Source organism: Oreochromis niloticus, linkage group LG15 (assembly GCF_001858045.2).
Source record: "Oreochromis niloticus isolate F11D_XX linkage group LG15, O_niloticus_UMD_NMBU, whole genome shotgun sequence".
Classification (NCBI taxonomy): Eukaryota; Metazoa; Chordata; class Actinopteri; order Cichliformes; family Cichlidae; genus Oreochromis; species Oreochromis niloticus.
Genome location: NC_031980.2, coordinates 12296479 through 12314813, shown reverse-complemented (window position 1 = coordinate 12314813; position 18335 = coordinate 12296479). Strand labels below are relative to the sequence as shown.

The following is an 18335-nucleotide window of genomic DNA, read 5'->3' as shown; positions in this document are numbered from 1 at the left end:
AAATTTACATGCTTTGGATAATATAAAACTAATTTGATCACAGTCAGCCACGTTCCAAACAAAACAAAACAAAAACATCTACATGCATACATACAATCACACAGCAACACACAGGCAACGTGCATATTTGGTCACGCAGAGGTCAGGGTAAAAGATTCATGCAGCTAAGCAAGCCTTTGTTTGTAAAATAAGCTTCTTTTGTTTTTATGACTCCCACATGGGAGATGATTTTGTATGTTGATGTTACCTAGAGTTGGGCTTGAGATTTTCCACAGCCAGGTGTGTCCCAGTGGCGGCTTTAGAGGACCACCTATTGTTGAGGATGTCATCATATGAGGCACTCTGGACCATGTAGCCTGCAGAGAATAACACAAAATTAATTGCAGGTCTCCTTAGTCATTAAAATGAAAATCTCTAAAGCAGATGTAGATTTTTTATGTTTATTTCAATTTGAGGGTCAGCATAACAGGAAACGTTTGATATTTTGAGAAATAGACCTATTTCCTTTTTGTTTTCTTTTTTTGGCCACCAGAAGTTGGTTACCATAGCACAGCACAAAGACTGAAACATATGGAAAGAGCCAACCTGACACAGTTCAAAACTAAGGTGTAAAAATAAGGGCCATATACCAGAATTTCTTGGCAGCGTGCAATAAGTTCCTCAAGGCTCCACTGGCAGCCCAGCCAACCTTGCGGTGATGAGGTTAAGCCTCCTAGTGGCTGGTGGCAGCCTCATATTTACAGTTCATGTCAAACTGTTCCTTTGTGGGAGTAGGTGGTCTCGAACACTATAAAGAAAATCTGCAGTTCTGGCATTTTCTGTTGCTCATACTGACTGTCTTCCAGCCTGCCTTCCTCTCTGTCTGCTTTCTTCTTCTTCTCAGGCACACGGACAAATCCTCAGAATCCGGTGAATACCTGAGGTCACACAGCCCTCGATCACTCACTTTAAAACTATGGAGACCAGCTCAGCTGCACGTCAAACTACCGACTGTTTCTATTGGACTTTTGAGCAGGACTTTCTGTTTTTACTGGCGCTGGACCAACACAGCTGGCTGCTGACAGATGAGAAGGGAAATACTAGCTACTTTGTTTTTCTTCTGTTGAGTTTTCATTCCTCATTCCTTTTGCATAGTTAAATCGAGGTTTGATAGAGTAGTATCCCTGCTTTTGCTGTCTGTCTGTGTACTCTATAGAGGGCAATTTCCCCTACTATGGGTATAAATTGTGTCTCTTGAAGTTAGTTCTTTAAGCCAAAAGCAACAATTAAAGTATTCAGTGAATAAAGTGTATGTTTTGTCTAAAGCCTTCAAAGAAAATGCCCTCAATGCATCAGAGTAAATGGAACCAGAAGTTGGGTACAGGTGAAAACTCACAAAACCAGATGCTAACAGCTGTTTCCATGCAATAGTTATTCAAAAAGCCATGACCCGCAAGTCGTAATGCATGGTTGTGCAAACAACCCCTAATTACTAAAACAGCCCTTTGTGATTAGATCTGGATGTGTGAACTAATCCTGCATATATATGCCAGTTAATCTATATTGTATATCTAGAGTAATATACTGGATATGTGCTTACAGTAGTCTAGTCCATTAGGAAAGGAAAGGAAAGGAAAGGAAAGGAAAGGAAAGGAAAGGAAAGACAGGAAATTGTGACAACAATGGAGGTCAACAAATGCAAAATACTAAAGAAGAAACTACATCAGATTTTGTGCACACAGAAAATCCTTCTTAGTGCGATCAAATCTTCCTTTTTTTCATTTCTATGATAAGATTTGTGGGCAAGAAAAAGTAGATATCTGAAGTTATTATTTAGGACAGTTTAAATGGGAGAAATAGTAATCACTGATGCCAAAAAAGCACAGACAGATAAGGCACAAAAGTCTAACAAAATTTAAGTAACCAAGAACAGTGGGTAAGAATCCAAGGAAAGAAAAGACCAGTGACAGCGCAGACCTATCTGTTATACACATCAGATGATGAACCTGTGCACTGCATGACCATGAGTCTGTGGTTGCCTGCCAAAGAAAACATACTGCTTCTCTTGCTGGCCAGATTGCTACCTCTGATAGCCCATACAGAAGGCCGTTATCTCCACTCTCCTCTCTTTTTCCTTTTTCCATGTGTCAATTTCAAGGTCAGATGAATTCTGGTTTTCTCTGAGAAGCGGTGGGAGTTGAGGAACACTATTCCAAGTGTTCTATGCCGTCTGCGTTTTCACGATTTATTCCCAATAAGCTGCTGGACTGAGTTCTAAAATGTGAGTCCGGAGGGAGACTGATAACATGTTCAAGGTATCTGGTGAACCACAACAGATGAGAATATGATGAAACAGACTATGTATTAAACAGGTGTGGATGTCACAGAAAAATGTAAACACAGCAATACTTTGCTGGAATTTGACTGATTTGATTGATCTGATTAGTGGTCCGAGTAGTTTTTGTTGCCAAAAAACAGCTGTATTTACAGTGTGCTCAAATCTGCCACACAATCAAACTCTGGAGTGCACCACAGCTCCGATTGTTGTTGTTGAAAGTTCTCCCATCAGATGCCTCAATACTGAACAGTAGAAGTCCTCACTAAAATTCTCACTTTGGGGGACAAACTGTCAAATAAAATCAACAGCAAGCTCCTGGTCCGTCTCTTCAGCTGACTTTTCAACTGCTTAAAAGTACTTGGTCATCACGGGCGATGATCTTGCGCACAAAACTGAGGTCAGTTTTAAAGTCAAGAGCTTATGTGTGATTTCTGCACACATTGAACGATCTGCTGGAAAATGTTACAACTGCACTGAAAGCTATTGAGACGGTACGACCTTTAAGGTAACATCGGCCAAATTTAAATCAGCTACAACTTTCCTGTTTTCAGAGCTTTAGTTTCATTTCATTTCTTTAGTAACATTTTATAATAATGCTCAATAATGTAATCACATGCAGTGCAAAGGTGAATTTAAAACACAGACACTGGTCTTTACTTTTGTCATTCAATACATTTAAACATATTTGCGACACTGCATTTTGTTAGTTCGTTAGTAGTATGTTGAGAGATTTGTTCACAATAAAAATTTTAGAACTTGCTGAATTTTCAAACAAATATCTCATAGTTAGGTTTGGGAATTATTTCTGTTTTCCCATGGTCCCCTCTGCTCCACCCCATTTAATTAAAAAAACATGGAAATGTCTCTGATAAAATATGTATAAAAGACAAGAAAACAAAACTACAGATGCACAGCCACTGTAAAATAACAGAACATTCTGATTAACAACATTTCTTACCTGACACCATATCATCCTTGAGAGGGCGGGCCCAGTCCAGGATGATAAAGGAGTGGCAGCCTTCCATGGCGACCACAGTGAAGTTATGAGGCTTGTTTTTGGGAGGTTGGTTGTGATTGGCTGCCAGGCTGTCATTTTTCATTAAGTTTTCCAGGATGTCAACCTGAAGGTACTCCAGAGCCTCTGTTAAAGAGCAAGGTGCTCCTGGGTCCTTCTGGATGTAGTTTACGTATGGAGCTGATGGAAAGAGTAAATGTAGGATTAGGTTACTTATTTTAATAACATAAATTTGAGTAAGATATCTTCTTAATACAGGAAATTTAGAAAAAAATATATAATGTTGGTAATTTTTTAAATATTTATTGTAAATGCACACAATAAAAGACATGACAAGATTCTAGTACTTTTTCTGGTTACCCAATTTTTATTTATTATTTTCCCTCTGCAAATGTGGTAAAAACTATAATTCTCTTTTCTGGGTCAGTTGTAATGAGGAAGTCAGATTCTAGCCACATGCTCATCTGACTGTCCCTTCCCTGTCCTTTCCATTTAAAATTTTACTTGTTTTCAGTGATTCTGGACATGAGAGCTGAACCTACAGCTGTGAATACTTCAAGTATCACAAAATTCCTAGTAAGACTGGGATTTGGAGGGAACCACTGAAGTCTGGCCTCGCTCCCACCTCCCCAGATGACTGGCCCTCTTTGAATGCCGAAAGTCTAGCACATGTCAGTATCAACTCATCAACCCTCAGACAGTTAAACTGCGTGGGTTTCGGCTGGTAAAGGCTTCGCTATGTGGTCGTATGGCTTTTGTTCTCTGCATTCATACACTGAAATACATCATCTGCCACCGCAGTGAGCAGATTTATGTGCCTATAGGGTGCTTGTAAGGCTGTGTCCACATGTCTAGGATCTGTGGAGGCCCGCGCTTGTGGATGATCCAAATGTTTTACTTTCCTCATGTGTTCACTTTTCATTGCTTAAAGCACTTCCCTACAGACACACTCATTCTTCTTCTGCTTGTTAAAAAAACAAAAAAACCCCCAAACAAATCCAAAAGCACACACACAGGCAAAAACTGGCGTATGTACGTCTGATGTGCATCAAAAGTCACTGGGAAACAGTATGAGGAAAGTTCACATAATGTCAGCTGTAATATTAGTCTAGTAAGGCATAAATTTGCATTCTAATAGTCCAAATATCCTGATGCTCATTTTCTTGCCCAATGCAGCAAATTCCATCCATCTGGAAGTAAGTCCAAAGCATATTCACGCAACTGCTGAAAATTATTAGTTAATACTTTTTGTCCCATGACTGCTTTTGCCAGATTAATACAAAACAAACCAAGCATGGGCAAGGACAGGAAGGGGAAGTCAATGTTGGATGGTTGATGAAACGCATATCAGTAGACTGGCAGGCTGCTAAAGAGGACCTAAGATATATTAAACTAATAAATAGGAAAGAGGAAGTCTCCACATTGAGCCAAAAGACTCTTCCTTCTCTGCTGATGTCAGCAGCCTTAACTTTTATGATTTCCATTTTGGACTTGGGAAAGTAATAGCTTTCAGATGGCTATGTGAGGTGTGTAGTCGCAGGACAGTCGTCGTGTACCGAGAGAGAAGCTGGGCTATCGTTTCGCTGTGGCTTCTGGCGCAACATGTCACTGATATTTATGACAGGACTGATAAAAACACAGCAATAAATCTCTCCCTTCACAATGCTTCTTACAAAGCTCATTCTAAATGATAATGACATGTTGCATTAAATCTGCCAGTAAGTTCAAGTAAAGCTTTTATTCATGTCTTATATAGAAGCTCATGGTGCTCTGAGCTTATTCACATGCAGAATAGGTAAATCTTGACTCTCATTGGCCACAATGACTACCACAACTCTACTTTAAAGGTGCACTCCCAGTATTTTTTCCACAAAGTCAATAGACGCTCCATGAGGAAAACTACAAACTCAGTCTTTACAAACTCTTGTACAACATCTTCTGTTGCTCTGCAGATGCTTAGGCGTATCTGGAGTCCACAGGGAAGCAGGGACCTTACTGACACGAAGGAACTGGTGCTTTTGTAGTTTGAATATTGCAATAATTTTGACTATCATTAGTCATCCTACTTAATAGCTCTCACTTTATGAAGTCTGTCTTGCACTAATTACAGAACAGTCTGTTTTCAAACTCTCCGTATGTTCACCATGAAAACATCCACAGTTAAAAGAAGTTATTGATCATGTTCTTGAAATGCTGTAATTTATTTTTAAAGCCTGTGGCTAGAGTCTACATGCTATTACAAAAAGGCACCTATTAAAAGGACCTTTAACATTACGTAGTGTTTGGAATAGTAACATAGATGTTGCTTTTATTTCTGTTGAGAGAACATTTCAGTCTGTTTGTGAAACCATATGAGGTGACGGGGTATGAGAGGCCAAAGAAAGCACACAAGAACAGTTAAAAGACAGTAGGGGGCCATAGTTAAGGATGAAGTCTAAAGACCCTGAATAAAATGTCCTTTGTGAACGTAGTTATTATGATCCAATTAAGGTGTGGTTGTATATTTTCTTTTTGTGGCACGTTGTCAACGTGCAACCTGAGAAGGTCATGCATTTATGAGCTATTGATACGAAAACCAAAATCAAGGTCCAAAATGTATTACTCCTCTACAAAATAAAACAGAGCTCCGGTTATTATTTACAGCAGGGTAAGACCTCCATCCATATGAATATACTCACAAAGAAAGAAATTGAGCTGTCTCTTGACTAAACTCACAGTAACCCAAATAAAGATATACTCACAGCTAATTGGAGGAAGTGAGAGAAAAAGAGAGTGCCGTGTAAATGCTTGTATATCTAAAGGGTATATCATGCATATAGAAATCTGTAATATTAAACTAAAATATGGGAGAAGCTAAAGTAATTTAAGTCTTTGAACTAATATATTATGTCTATATTTTAGTCTAGTAAGTGGATACATCCTGTTTTGCTCCTAAGGTGTAATGTAGACTGAACAGATGTTTACTAATGATTCTGAGACTGATCCAGCAGAATGGTCACTAAAAATGGAAACCGTAAAGCTTTTGGCTACAAACTCTAGTTCAGTACATAAAAAAATACTGTTATATGTAGATTTATACTATTGGACAAAAGTACTGCCACCTATAGGAGCCTCTAGTGGCATCCTATTACAGCACATCACTTGCTTTGAGTTTGTTAGAACAACCGATTTTTTCACAAATGTTTGTAAAGGGAGACTGCATGACCCTGTGCTTTACACATCTGTTGTAACAGGTCTGAAAACACACAAATTCAAAGATTAAGACAATACTTTTGCCTATATAGTGTACGTTCGTGCAAAGGATGCACAATGGGAACCTGAAATCTGAGAAGCTCAGGGCTAATTCCACAAAAAGGTTGTGATAAACAAACAATATAATTTTCTGTGGCCACTTGGAGCACCAGAAAACAGCTGTAAACATGATGCTGACAAACCATTACTTACTTAAACATCTCATGTTTCTGGACAAATATCAGTCAAATATTCAGTCTCATTATAGCACTGTTTTGAGTCTATGCTAACTCCTAAAGCAAACACCTGGCTTTAAAATAGAAATAAAGTATATCTGGCTTCCAAATGCCTCCTTATGTTATCTAATTATCTACTTTTTCTCTGTTCTTTAGTAATGAGCAGGTCTGTGGAGCTTTTTTTTCTTTTGATGATAAGAACTGTTATAGCTGTGGCTCTGCAAATTGCAACAATGACCTGAACAACATGACCTGAATGATACTACAAAGTGTCCAGTTTCAGTCTCATCACACTGTGTGATCCTTCCTTATAAAAGCAGTCACATCACTCACTTTTTTCTTTTTACATTGTAGTAATACTTGCCATTGAAAAGTGGCATGTTGTGAAACTGCATAGATTGCATTAAGGCAAGAGTATGTACAAGCATGGATTTGCAAGAAGAAATACAATAAAGACTTGAAGTACCTGTGAACCTCTTCTTCCCACTCAGGTCAAACTCGTTTGAAGGGCCTTTGTTCATGGGTCTGATGTGCACCTCTGGCGTCGTGATCTTGGTGGTGGTGGTGGTGGTGGTGGTGGTGGTAGTGGCGGTGGTGGTGGTTGGTGGCGGGGTGGTCTGGACAACAAACTCATCTAGCAACAGCACATGTGTCAGTGAGGTTTTGATCCAAATAGATTTACGCTATTTACATCCTAGTTTAATAATCTGCTGCTGTGTTTCATTAATCCTTTGTAAGAGCTGCCATGATCTGTGTAATGAGAATGTCAGATTTAATTAATTGAGGGCAGATGTGTGACCCAACACCCAAAGCTGTACTTTTGCTACCCATATTTTCCATGTGGAAAGTAGAGGAGGGGGATGGGGGGTGGTGGTGGGGGGTTTGGGGGAGAGAGACTTGAAGACAACAACTGTTTCAAAAGTCTCCAAAGCAAACCAATGTGGCGGGATTCAGAGGGCTTCTTCCTCTTTCATCACTTAATTTTTTTCCTGCGCTGCACCGGTGGACCTTAGCATTACATCATGGTCCACACACATGCAACCAGCTATGAGGCATGGCAGGGAAATGCTAAGAAAATACTGCAACACTTACTGTGACCTTTGTAGCAAACCTAAGAATGAAAGCAAATGTGACATGCAACTGATTCCTTTAGATCTCAAATTTACTGTAATAAAATAAGAAAGTGCAACTGCTAACAGCAACCAACCTCTGCAGCTCGAGCTTGAGTTCAGCTATTACATTACAAAAGAATGTTAAAACATTTAATGCAATGCAAGTGCATTGCATTCTCTTCAGAAAGTCAGTTTTCATGCAGTGTGTATCCAGGAAGAAAAGTGATTACATACAGCGCGTAATGGAAAATATCCTAAATCCAAGCAATGAACCGTGACCAAAACAAACAAAATGAGAAACAAAGGACACAGCAAGGAAAAAGGAAGAGATGGGAATAGCCTGCAAACAGATGCACTGACAAATAAACAGACAACAAACAAACAGTGCAGCGTAATAGACAACAAACAGTGAGCATACAGTGCAGTTTAGTTGGTCCCAGCCCAGTGGCGGTATGAAGGTCCGAAGCCAAACTCAGCCAATACCTTTCTTAAGAACTAAAGCATCAGGCACCCTGGTCATTGTAAGCATGAAGTCCATTTCCATTCCTGAGGAGTCCTCTGTCAGAAAAGTAGAACAAGCTATAGCATCAGTATCACATGACTGCAGACACATTTCGAAGCGCATTTTATTTTAGGTTATAGTGTAACACAAATATGTATTATTATTATCATAGCTGTAACATTGTATTTGCAAATTTGATCGTCTAGTATAGTGTTGCTGGTATAGCTTGAATATTTTCAAATTACTCTGTATGCATCTATATAATTTACTTTTTTGTGTTTATGCATTTGTCTAAGTCTGTTTCTTTGATTTTGTTTGTGTAATAACATTAATGCAATGCACAACTGACGGTTTCATAGTGTGTTTAAACCAGCAGGACTCCAGACGTCCATGTGGTTTCTGTGGTCTCACATAGACACTCACATGCACATATACATCCAGACACACAAACTGACCGGATCACACATTTATATACACATTTAAAGGGTTATTGGGATCTGTGGCTGCAAACGGGAAGCACTGTTGGCCCTGGGCTAGATGGATATGACTAATACAACTGAGAGATTTAGTGAAGTCATAGTTTTTTATGTGGACATTCTGGCTCTGAACTTGACTTCAGCTCTGTGGAAAAGCTATTAAGTAAACAATAGTGTACGTAGGTGTACTGGAGTATATTATTCTATTCCTGCTGTACATATTTCTGTTTTGATGAGCATTTTATGACAACGTCTGCAGCATATGAATTTTCATTTAAAACCCTACCTTCTGGATAGCAGTCCAAAATTCCATCTGAGTCCAGAACCGGATAACCATATTCATCTGTTTTGGAAAAGGTCCCAGGTGGACAGGTTGGGTATGGAAATCCAGTGGTAAACTCCTCTGTGGTCCAGTCAATGGTGGTGGGTTCAGGTGTGGTAGTAGGAGCCATGGTGGTAGTAGTGGTGGTGGTAGTAGTAGCGGTGGTGGTGGTGGTGGAGGTCCTGGGGCGAGGCCGATCCAATCCAAGTACACGTTTCCCTCCAACCATGAGGACCTTGTCTTTTGGATTGATCACAGGTTGACTATCTCTCCCATGGCCAAACAGCGCAATACCGTCCTGGCTTACCAAAGGACTACCCATGTGATCTGGTGATGTGTGATTGGGTAGAAATGAAGCTGAATATTAATGCCTGTGTCTTCAATACAAACCAGATTTGCACTAAAACGCATAAAGGTGCGAAATACTACAGTTTCTTTTGTAATGCAAAAAAAGATTAATCTTGTGATAACTGTGAAATATTAAAAAATGGCAAATGTGAAAGAATGCTTTTCTGCAGCTGTTTTGTTTTTAACATGCATCCAGACAGCTGACAATGGGCAAAGTTTCTAAAGCACTTTCAGCTGATACTTAATTAAGCAGTCAAGTCCACAACAATACAGTTCTTGTAGTTCTGCCTCTGTAATAATAATACCAATAAATAAATAAATAATAATCTGGCAGATGCATCTCTGACTGTAGACCGCAACATTGGTATGCCTGCATCCTTAAAAGTGTTTTTGACATACTTAGATGCCAAATAATTTACGATCCACTAAGTACTCTTCTTTATTTGGATACTCCTATAACCCTATACTCGATTGCTTATACTGTTGTCTCTTGTGGCTTTATTTTTAAAATTACAGAGAAAAACTCTAAAATACAAAATCAACTTTGGATGAACTTCAGACATTATGTCTGCTTCATTTGTCATGTGATACTGTATCAAGGGAACAGGCCTCACCTGGCCATGAAACTCCTTGTCAGTCAGTTGGGCTGATAAAATAGGGGACTGTGTATAAAACTGGCTATAATTCCTAAACAATTATTGCAAAATATTTATAAAGCCCAAAGGATTAAACCTGGAAGACTGTAATGCAATCACATCTTGATTGTTTGATTTAAAATTCACTGTGGCAGTGTACAGAGGCAAACATACAAAAGCTGTGTCTGTATCTAGCCAATAATGGACTCACTGCACTTTTTAAATACATTATCCAAGCTGTAGATGTTAAGATAAAAATGGCTGAAGTGTTTCACCAAAAATAGTGCGTCCATCCTCTCCGAGGACCACTCTTTTGGGTTTGCCCTGGGAGTCCTGGAGAACTCTTCCATCCCCGTTCATAAGTATCCCCTGCTCCAAATCTACCACCTAAAGAGAGAAACATGTTTGTAAAGTTGATGGAGCCTCATGTGAGAACTACGCCTCATCCTGACTGTGATGCTTAGGAAAGTCATAGTCCTGTTCAAAACGGGTTCTCATAAACATAGACATACAGTAAACAGTTTAAGCGGGAACATCTGATTTGTGGAATTTTGAAGACTTTTTAAAGAGGTGAATAACTTTCTACATTTGTTACTTTGAAAGACAGCTCTTTGAACAATTAGCTCTGTTACTTTTTTTCTGAGAGTAAAACTAATATCAGCCAAAGTACAAAGTACAAAGGTGACAAATTCTAACCACAGGCGCAGCTTATGTTACATCTCATGAACATGATGTTCATCTCATCTCACTTCTGAACAACAAACATATCGTACTTTCATTGTTCAGTCCCAGAACATTTTGCGTAAATGGGTGGGTGAACTCCTCGAGTCTAACCACCACTCTGTTTCCAGTTTTTATTCTAAGTTAATATTTCAGTGGCCATAGCTTTATTTGTTTATTTTTAACAAAGATACAGTCGCAATCAAAAGAAAAATGGCAAAAAATCATATTTTGCATGGTTGGATCTTAATAAAGTTCCAAGTAGAGCTTCAAGATGCAAAAAGAAGAAATGGGAGTGAGACAAAACATTTTTTTAAGCATGCAATTTATTGAAAACAATAAACTAAAACTGAAACAGGCTGTTTTACAGCTGATCAAACATTTAGTACCACATGCCTTTAAAAGGCCAAATCTGTGCAAAAATGTGGATTCATTGTCATTTTCTGTCAGGTAGGGTCTCTCGGAGCACGTCATCACTGCTGAGGTGGGACGTCTTCAAAGGCCTTGTCTCCTTGAACGCCACAGAACTGATCATTTGGACTTTGCAAGGTCAAAGAAAGTTTTAACCTCTGATGAGAAAAAATGTAACCTTGATGGTCCTGTTGGTTTCCAACATTATTGGCACAACAAGCAGATCCCACCTGAGATGTTTTCTACACGCCACAGTGGAGGGGGTGCCATAACGGTCTGGGGTGCTTTTTCCTTCAGTGGAACAACAGAGCTTCAGGAGGTGCAGGGGAGTCAAACGGCTGCTGACTATGTCCAGATGTTGCAGAGCGCATTCCTCATGACTGAGGGCCCTCATCTGTGTGGTAACGACTGGGTTTTTCAACAGGACAACGCTCCAAGTACACAATGCCCGCAGGACAAGGGAATTCTTCCAGGAGAATAACATCACTCTTTTGGACCATCCTGCTTGTTCCCCTGATCTAAATCCAATTGAGAACCTTTAGGTATGGATAGCAAGGGAGGTTTCCAAAAAAGGACAACCGTTCCAGACAGTAGATGCCTTTCGTGCATCCATCTTTACCACTTGGAGAAATGTTCCCACTCACCTCATGGAAACGCTTGCATCAAGCATGCTGCAACAAATTTTTGAAGTGATCAACAATAACGGTGGAGCTACTCATTCCTGAGTTCATGTTTGGAACTTGGATTTCTGTTTTGGGGGGGTTACGTGTTTTTTTGGAGGTGTGGTCTTAAACTTTTGATCAGCTCTAAAACAGTTGGTTTAGTTTAATTTTATTGTTTTCAATAAATTGCACGCACAAAAAATGTTTCGTCTCACTCCCATTTCTTCTTGTTGCACGTCAAAGCTCTACTTGGAACCTTGTTAAGATCAAACAATGCAAAATGTGATTTTTTGCCATTTTTCAAGTGATCTTAAACATTTGATCGGGATTGTATGTAAAAGCTGTAACAACCTAATCCAATTCCCAAAATGAAAGCAAATAAGCACATGAATAAACTATAGGAAATTGTACATTAGAGCCCAATGGATAAAGGATTTTTAAGTTGAATGCCAACATATGGTAATTTAAAAAACTGATATTCCGACATACCAGCTGTCATTGTTTTAGACACACAAAATATAAATAGATAACCCTAACGTTTGTTAGGGAACGTGTAGTTATTTATTCACTCTGCTCAAATTAGTTGGTTGTTTTATTTGTGGGCAGAGGCCTCAGGGAAGTTGCAGAATGGCCTCTGGTGGACAAACAAGTCAAGACTCATTACTAAGGCTATTGGTGACTAATAGATTAAATGTTTAAAAGTCGCTGCCCTTGCTAGTCAGCACCAGAAATACTAGTCGGTTGCATGTAATATTCTTATTTTATTAATTTTGGTAATGACAGTTACAGGCTGAAAGAATTTACAGCACTAACTGATGGCTGCACCCCACTCTCCCACTCTCTCCACAAACAGAAGTTGTAAATGATTGAGATGTAGATCTCCTATATTTTGATGTAAAAAATAAATATAACCAACCAATGTGCAACCACAGTCTGGACCAGGATGTGAATGCTACCACTTAAGAAACCAGGGCTTCTGCTGCAAGCAGCGCTAACATTAGTCATACTAATCTGACACTGTGTGCATGTGCTACCCAATATAAAGTGGTGAACATTTCAACAGTACTTATTGTATAACATTATTTGATTAGCAAGGAACGTAATAATTGTCTATTTAAAGTATGCTCAGTTTCAAATGTTATCTGAGGATTTTGTGTCTTTTAGACTAGTTGACTAGTCTTATTTTTTCCCTCCTTCAAATGGCTATCAAATTAGCCGCTAAGAACATCCCTACTTAAAACCTTCATAGTTGAAAGGTGTTTCTTCTTAACTCTTTACCTTTTACATTTTTATTTGTTGACTGTTATAAATTAAGCTTATGTGTGAGTTTAATAAGGAGGATTTGTATTCACTCAGTTGTCTGGTTTCCTCAAGCGTTTGGCTGCTATTCTATTCATTACATGCTGACTTCATTGCTGTAGTCCAATCATCTTTCATCCTGCCTCCTTCAAACTAATCAGCCTCCATTCTTAATACCATGATCATCTTTCATTCTACCTTGCAGACTCATTTGTGCAACCCATCTTCTCCCCATCTCCACCTCACACAAGTCACTTCATGCAAGCCTTTATCTCGTCTTCATCACTACCACAAGCATCTAGACTCCAGAGGGTCCTGTCCTAATTCTTATCGCTGGGATTTTATTCGGAGTCTAATCACCAAATAGCACGAGTGAATTCTGTATATCAATAACTTATGTTCAGTTCCTTCTGATGATCTCTCCTGGGCTCTAAACTGCAACAATAAGTATCATATTGGACATACTTCAGCTCAAAGAGTCAGGAACAGGTAAAACTAAGGTTAGTGTATTAAATATAGTTACCCATTTTGTTCCATCTGGTCCAGTGATAAACCTTTGACCAGTGGCCTTGCTGGTTCCATGGGAGGAAGAGGACTCTTTATCATCTGTTGCTGTCAGATTGGGTCGTCCGTTTTTACCTGGCAGGTACAGAACATAAGCAGAGGCATCATGTTATAAAATTATTTTAAAAAATTGAGTGAAACTGACGTCAGAAACTTCACATAATTGCATATATGAATTAACGTTACCATTTCCATTGCCAGGTTTGATTCCTCTGCCATTATTTTGTTTCCCTCTGATGGAATAGCGAGGCCTACTCCCATTGTTCCTAAAGCTATCTCGAGATGAAGATGAGGATGATGAGGCTAATGTAGAGTGGGAGTTGCCTCCAATCAATTCCCCTGTCCTTGTCACCGTAGTGCCACTGCTAATGTCACTATCTGAGGTCCTTACTGGTTGGGGTAAATTTGAGGAAGAAGCTGAATCAGATGATGATGAGATAGAGTCAGATGTTGAAGAGCCCAGCCTAGAGTTTTGTGCTGGTTGTACTCTTAGGGGAAGCCTAGACCCACCAAACTGCCTGTTTGGTAAGAGAGGAGAGCGTACCCTCCCATTCACCCCTACACCAGGTCGACGATTAGCTAGAGGGACTCCAGAGGAAGTGCCAGGTCTGGTCCTGGGTGAACTTTCTCCTGTATCCACACTTGCATTGTCTTCTGCATTTTTGTCAGACTCTGCTGGCTTCTCTTGAGCTTCTATAGGATCTGCAACTTTATCATTTTCCCCACTCTTCTCACTGAGATAATCTTCATTGCTACTTTTGGCATTTGTAAGTTCTCTGTGGCTTGGCTCACTGGAGTCTCTGTGCCCACTTAAGGAGTGATGATGATCAGGACTTGAAGAGATGGATGGTGAAGAGGAAGATGATGAAGATGAGGTAGTTGGGTTTCTAGCGCCGCCAGAGCCTACATTTTGATTGATCAGTGACGGCTTAACCGAACTTGCTCCGAAACCATTCTTTAGTGAGTCACGAGTAGAAGAAGTACTTGGATCTTCACTGGTTTCCTGTAGTGAGGGCACTCCAGCAGCACCTGTAGCCCCTGAGACCCTGGTAGTTGTCCCCCTCAAAACTGGTCTGCCAGCCCCAACAGAAGATGACATCCTGGTCAAAGGAACTCTACTATCCTGTCTTGGAGATGTTATCCTTGTAGTTGAAATGACTTTGCCTGGGTAACGACTAGCTAGCCAAGGGTATCTTTCAGCAAATGAAGGCCTGACTCTGGTACCTGCGGAAACTGGGGGTTTTTCTTTAGCTCCTTCATCTTTTTCCTTGTCCTTCTTCATTGGCTTCTCTGTTGGTTGTGTTATAGTAGTTAAAGCAGAGTCCTCAACTTTAGTTAATTCTCTTTCTGTGTTTTTGTAGTTAGTGTCATCATTTCCTTCCACATTTGATGTGTCTCGCTCAGATGACGTGTGAGAACTCTGTGAGTTGTGTGTGTCACGTGATCTTGCAGAGCTGTGAGATCCTCTTTGTGAAGTTCTTTGAGATAATCCTGATGTATTTGCAGTGGATGTATTTGCATTTCTTTGTGAAGTGGATGGATTTGTCACTTGCAAAGATGTCGAGCCATGAGACCTAGATTCTAAAGTAGAACGTGACTTGTCAGAATTATAGGAATCCAAGACATCTTCACCATTGGAAGTCCTTCCTGATTTTGACTTTGATATTGATGGATTGAGAGTGCTTGACTTTTCGTGGTTTTGAGTGTTTTCCGGTAAAGTGGCCTGTGATGTTGCTGAACTATGTATGTTTGAAGTTACTTGACTCTGAGTTCTTCTTGGAGAACTCGACTGTGAGATGACAGCAGGTTTGTAACCATTCAACATTCGGGTAGAATTCCCTCTTAACAAGCTCCCAGGGTATCTTCGGCCTAAACCATATCTAGAACCAAAACCAGTGCCACTGGCACGTCCTGCTGAAGTGGAACCTCTACCTACAGGTGTAACGTGTGTCTGCTGTGAACTGTTCCGTTTTGCAAGTGATGTGGAGGGTTTTGCATGTGTTATGCTGGACTTTTCAAAGATGTTTTTCGACTCTGGATATGTTAGAGCTATATAGTCCTTTCTGCTTGCTGCAGATTCTTGAGTAAGTGAGGGAGAGGACAGTGAGGTCGTGGAAGGGGATGATGAGGAAGATGAGGAGGAATCCAAAGAGGTAGAAGAAGAAGTGGAGGTGGGGGAATTAGAAGAAGAAGAAGAAGAAGATGACGAAGCAGAAGAGGATGATGATGAAGCAGAAGAAGAAGAAGAAGAAGATGATGATGCAGAAGACGAGGATGAAGATGAACCAGCGGATGCATCCTTGGATCCTGCTTTTTGATGGACTCTAATCTTAAATGGCCTTCTTCTTGGTGGATTAAGTCGATTAAATGCAGGTTTAGTTGGAGAAGGTGTTAAAACTTTGAGGGAGGGGGTTTTAGTAGTCAGAGGCTCTTCATCATATTCATCTTCATCCTCAGTTTCAGGGGAAACATCATTATCAGTTTCTTTAGGCTCTGGTACAAATTCCATTGTTGTAGTCTCTTCTACTGGAGGTGGTGTTGTGGGTACTTTGTTTTCCTCTTCCTCTTCCTCTTCCTCTTCCTCATCATTCTTAGCCCTTCTTCTGTTAGAGCCTCTGTTTCCTGCTTTCCTGATTGACCCCCTGACAGAAGAGAAGATGCTGTGATAGGAGCGTGTCTGAGAAAGTGGACGAAAACGCCTGCTGACAGGTGCAGCAGGGAGTGGCTGCTTTTGTATGGTTGGTATTTCTGGCGCTTCTGTTGACTGGATGTCATCATGGTCAGTATCTTGTTTGGAAGGCGTGTGGCCAGTCCTGCGGCTGTCCTTGCTTTTTGAAAATGCTGAGGTGGCACTGCTGCCTGCCAGGAGACAAAAAATAACAACGACAATGAAAATTTAGAATGTGCAAGTCTCAAGCTCAAATGCACACATATGCCTAATAGCTCAATCACAACAGGTGAAAAAAAGGACAGCAACGTCCGTGCAACAAGGAAAAATTGATGGTTGCCTGGCAATAGCGGTACATCTTTTTTGCTTTCAGCAAATGATTGCATGAAGTTGCAAGGTACCCCAGAGGTCAAGCATTTTCAACTGCCTAGTGGAAGGCAACCTGTCACCCAAAAAGCACAATCTGACTTGGACCAGTTGGAAGACAGATTGGCAAATGTTTGGAAATAACTGCTGAAAAACTGGTTGCATTCTGGTTATAGCCCTATAACAAAAGCCTGGTTATCAAGTGCCTACATCATTTTAAACTAAATCAGTTAAATTGCTGTCCTGCAGCAACTATATTACTATTTGTGGAAAAAATTTTTGTATCTATGTTTTAAATCTATGAGGTTCTGGCTGGACTATGGCCAGAAGTAGTTGTGAATTTCTGTGTATTCAGACAGCAACAGATTTGCAACAGATGGCAAAAGATTTGCAGTTTTCTACAATTTAACAAAGTTATTTTGAAAAGATAGCCTGTAGTCGCCAATTTGCACCCATTCAGACAAGGTTGTTTTGAAGACAGCAACTGACTGTAAGTGGTCACAGACCTGGTCCCCATCTTTGAAGCAACAACTCCAAAGTTGCTGACTGTTTTCCCCAGTGTGACTATATAATTACATTATCAAATATGCTTACTTCCTGGCATGGCGACACTAAAGGTCTTGCTCTGTGGTCCTTGTCCCTTCCTATTGGTGGCCTTAATGGTGAAAATGTAACGGTCTCCAGGTGTGAGGCCATCTATGGTGGCTGTCGTGGTGCTTCCATAGTACTTCACGCTTTTTGTTTCAAAAGGCTTCATTGCAGGGACATAAGTCAAGATGTACTCTGTTTGGAAAGAGAGGTTTGGAGAGGTAGTGAGATCATTCAAAAGAAAATACTGATGCTATTTCAACATGTCTGGAAAGCATTATCTGGCTTTCTTTATTCGTTCTAACAGTGACAGTAAACTCACAGCTTAGCCCTGTAACATCAGCATGTTGCACTGTTTTGTAGGACACATTCAGATACAACGCGCCTATTGTCACTGGGTGAAAGATCCGTGGCCAATATAGAACACCAACGTAGGTGGAGTAGTCATGGCACAAAAATGAATAATTGCTATGTTTTGCCATCATGATGATAACAATAGTTTAATTATTTTGGTCTGACCTCTTATCCTCCCGTTGGGCTCTTCAGGTGGATCCCATGTTGCTACAACAGCAGTCCCTTTTCCTCTTAATGGCTTGACCTCAAAGTTCTCAGGTGGCCCAGATGGTGCTTGCGAAAGTGAAGAGTAAAAGTGAATGGAAAGACAGGATGGAAAACAAGTAGCAAAAAAGAAACCATAGGCAACAGAAAGTATAAAGGGTGAGGAAATTGCTGCTTAAAGCATGTAAAAACAGTAAGGATATTTGTGCCAGAAGGCTACAACTGAGGAAAATATTGCTGCCATACACTGTCAGATCGTGCCCCCTGAGATTGTATATGAAGGAGACCTAAACTGTGAGCCAGGC

The 18335-nt window shown here is 40.2% G+C and overlaps 1 protein-coding gene across 4 annotated transcripts in view; it reads right to left on the bottom strand.

Moving 5' to 3' along the window:
- fndc1 (fibronectin type III domain containing 1) overlaps positions 1 to 18335 on the bottom strand; it is a 44174-nt gene that overhangs the window by 6829 nt on the left and 19010 nt on the right. For 3 of the 4 annotated variants that reach the window (XM_005454612.4, XM_005454613.4, XM_005454611.4), the window contains exons 9-18: positions 17992 to 18099; positions 17479 to 17667; positions 14037 to 16709; positions 13810 to 13925; positions 10470 to 10581; positions 9176 to 9538; positions 8395 to 8469; positions 7266 to 7433; positions 3276 to 3512; positions 248 to 356 (exon numbers count right to left, since the gene is read on the bottom strand). In XM_005454612.4, the coding sequence (XP_005454669.1) occupies positions 248 to 356; positions 3276 to 3512; positions 7266 to 7433; positions 8395 to 8469; positions 9176 to 9538; positions 10470 to 10581; positions 13810 to 13925; positions 14037 to 16709; positions 17479 to 17667; positions 17992 to 18099 (4150 nt within the window). The remainder of the gene's footprint in view (positions 1 to 247; positions 357 to 3275; positions 3513 to 7265; positions 7434 to 8394; positions 8470 to 9175; positions 9539 to 10469; positions 10582 to 13809; positions 13926 to 14036; positions 16710 to 17478; positions 17668 to 17991; positions 18100 to 18335) is intronic. The other variant, XM_019346300.2, reaches the window with a different exon arrangement.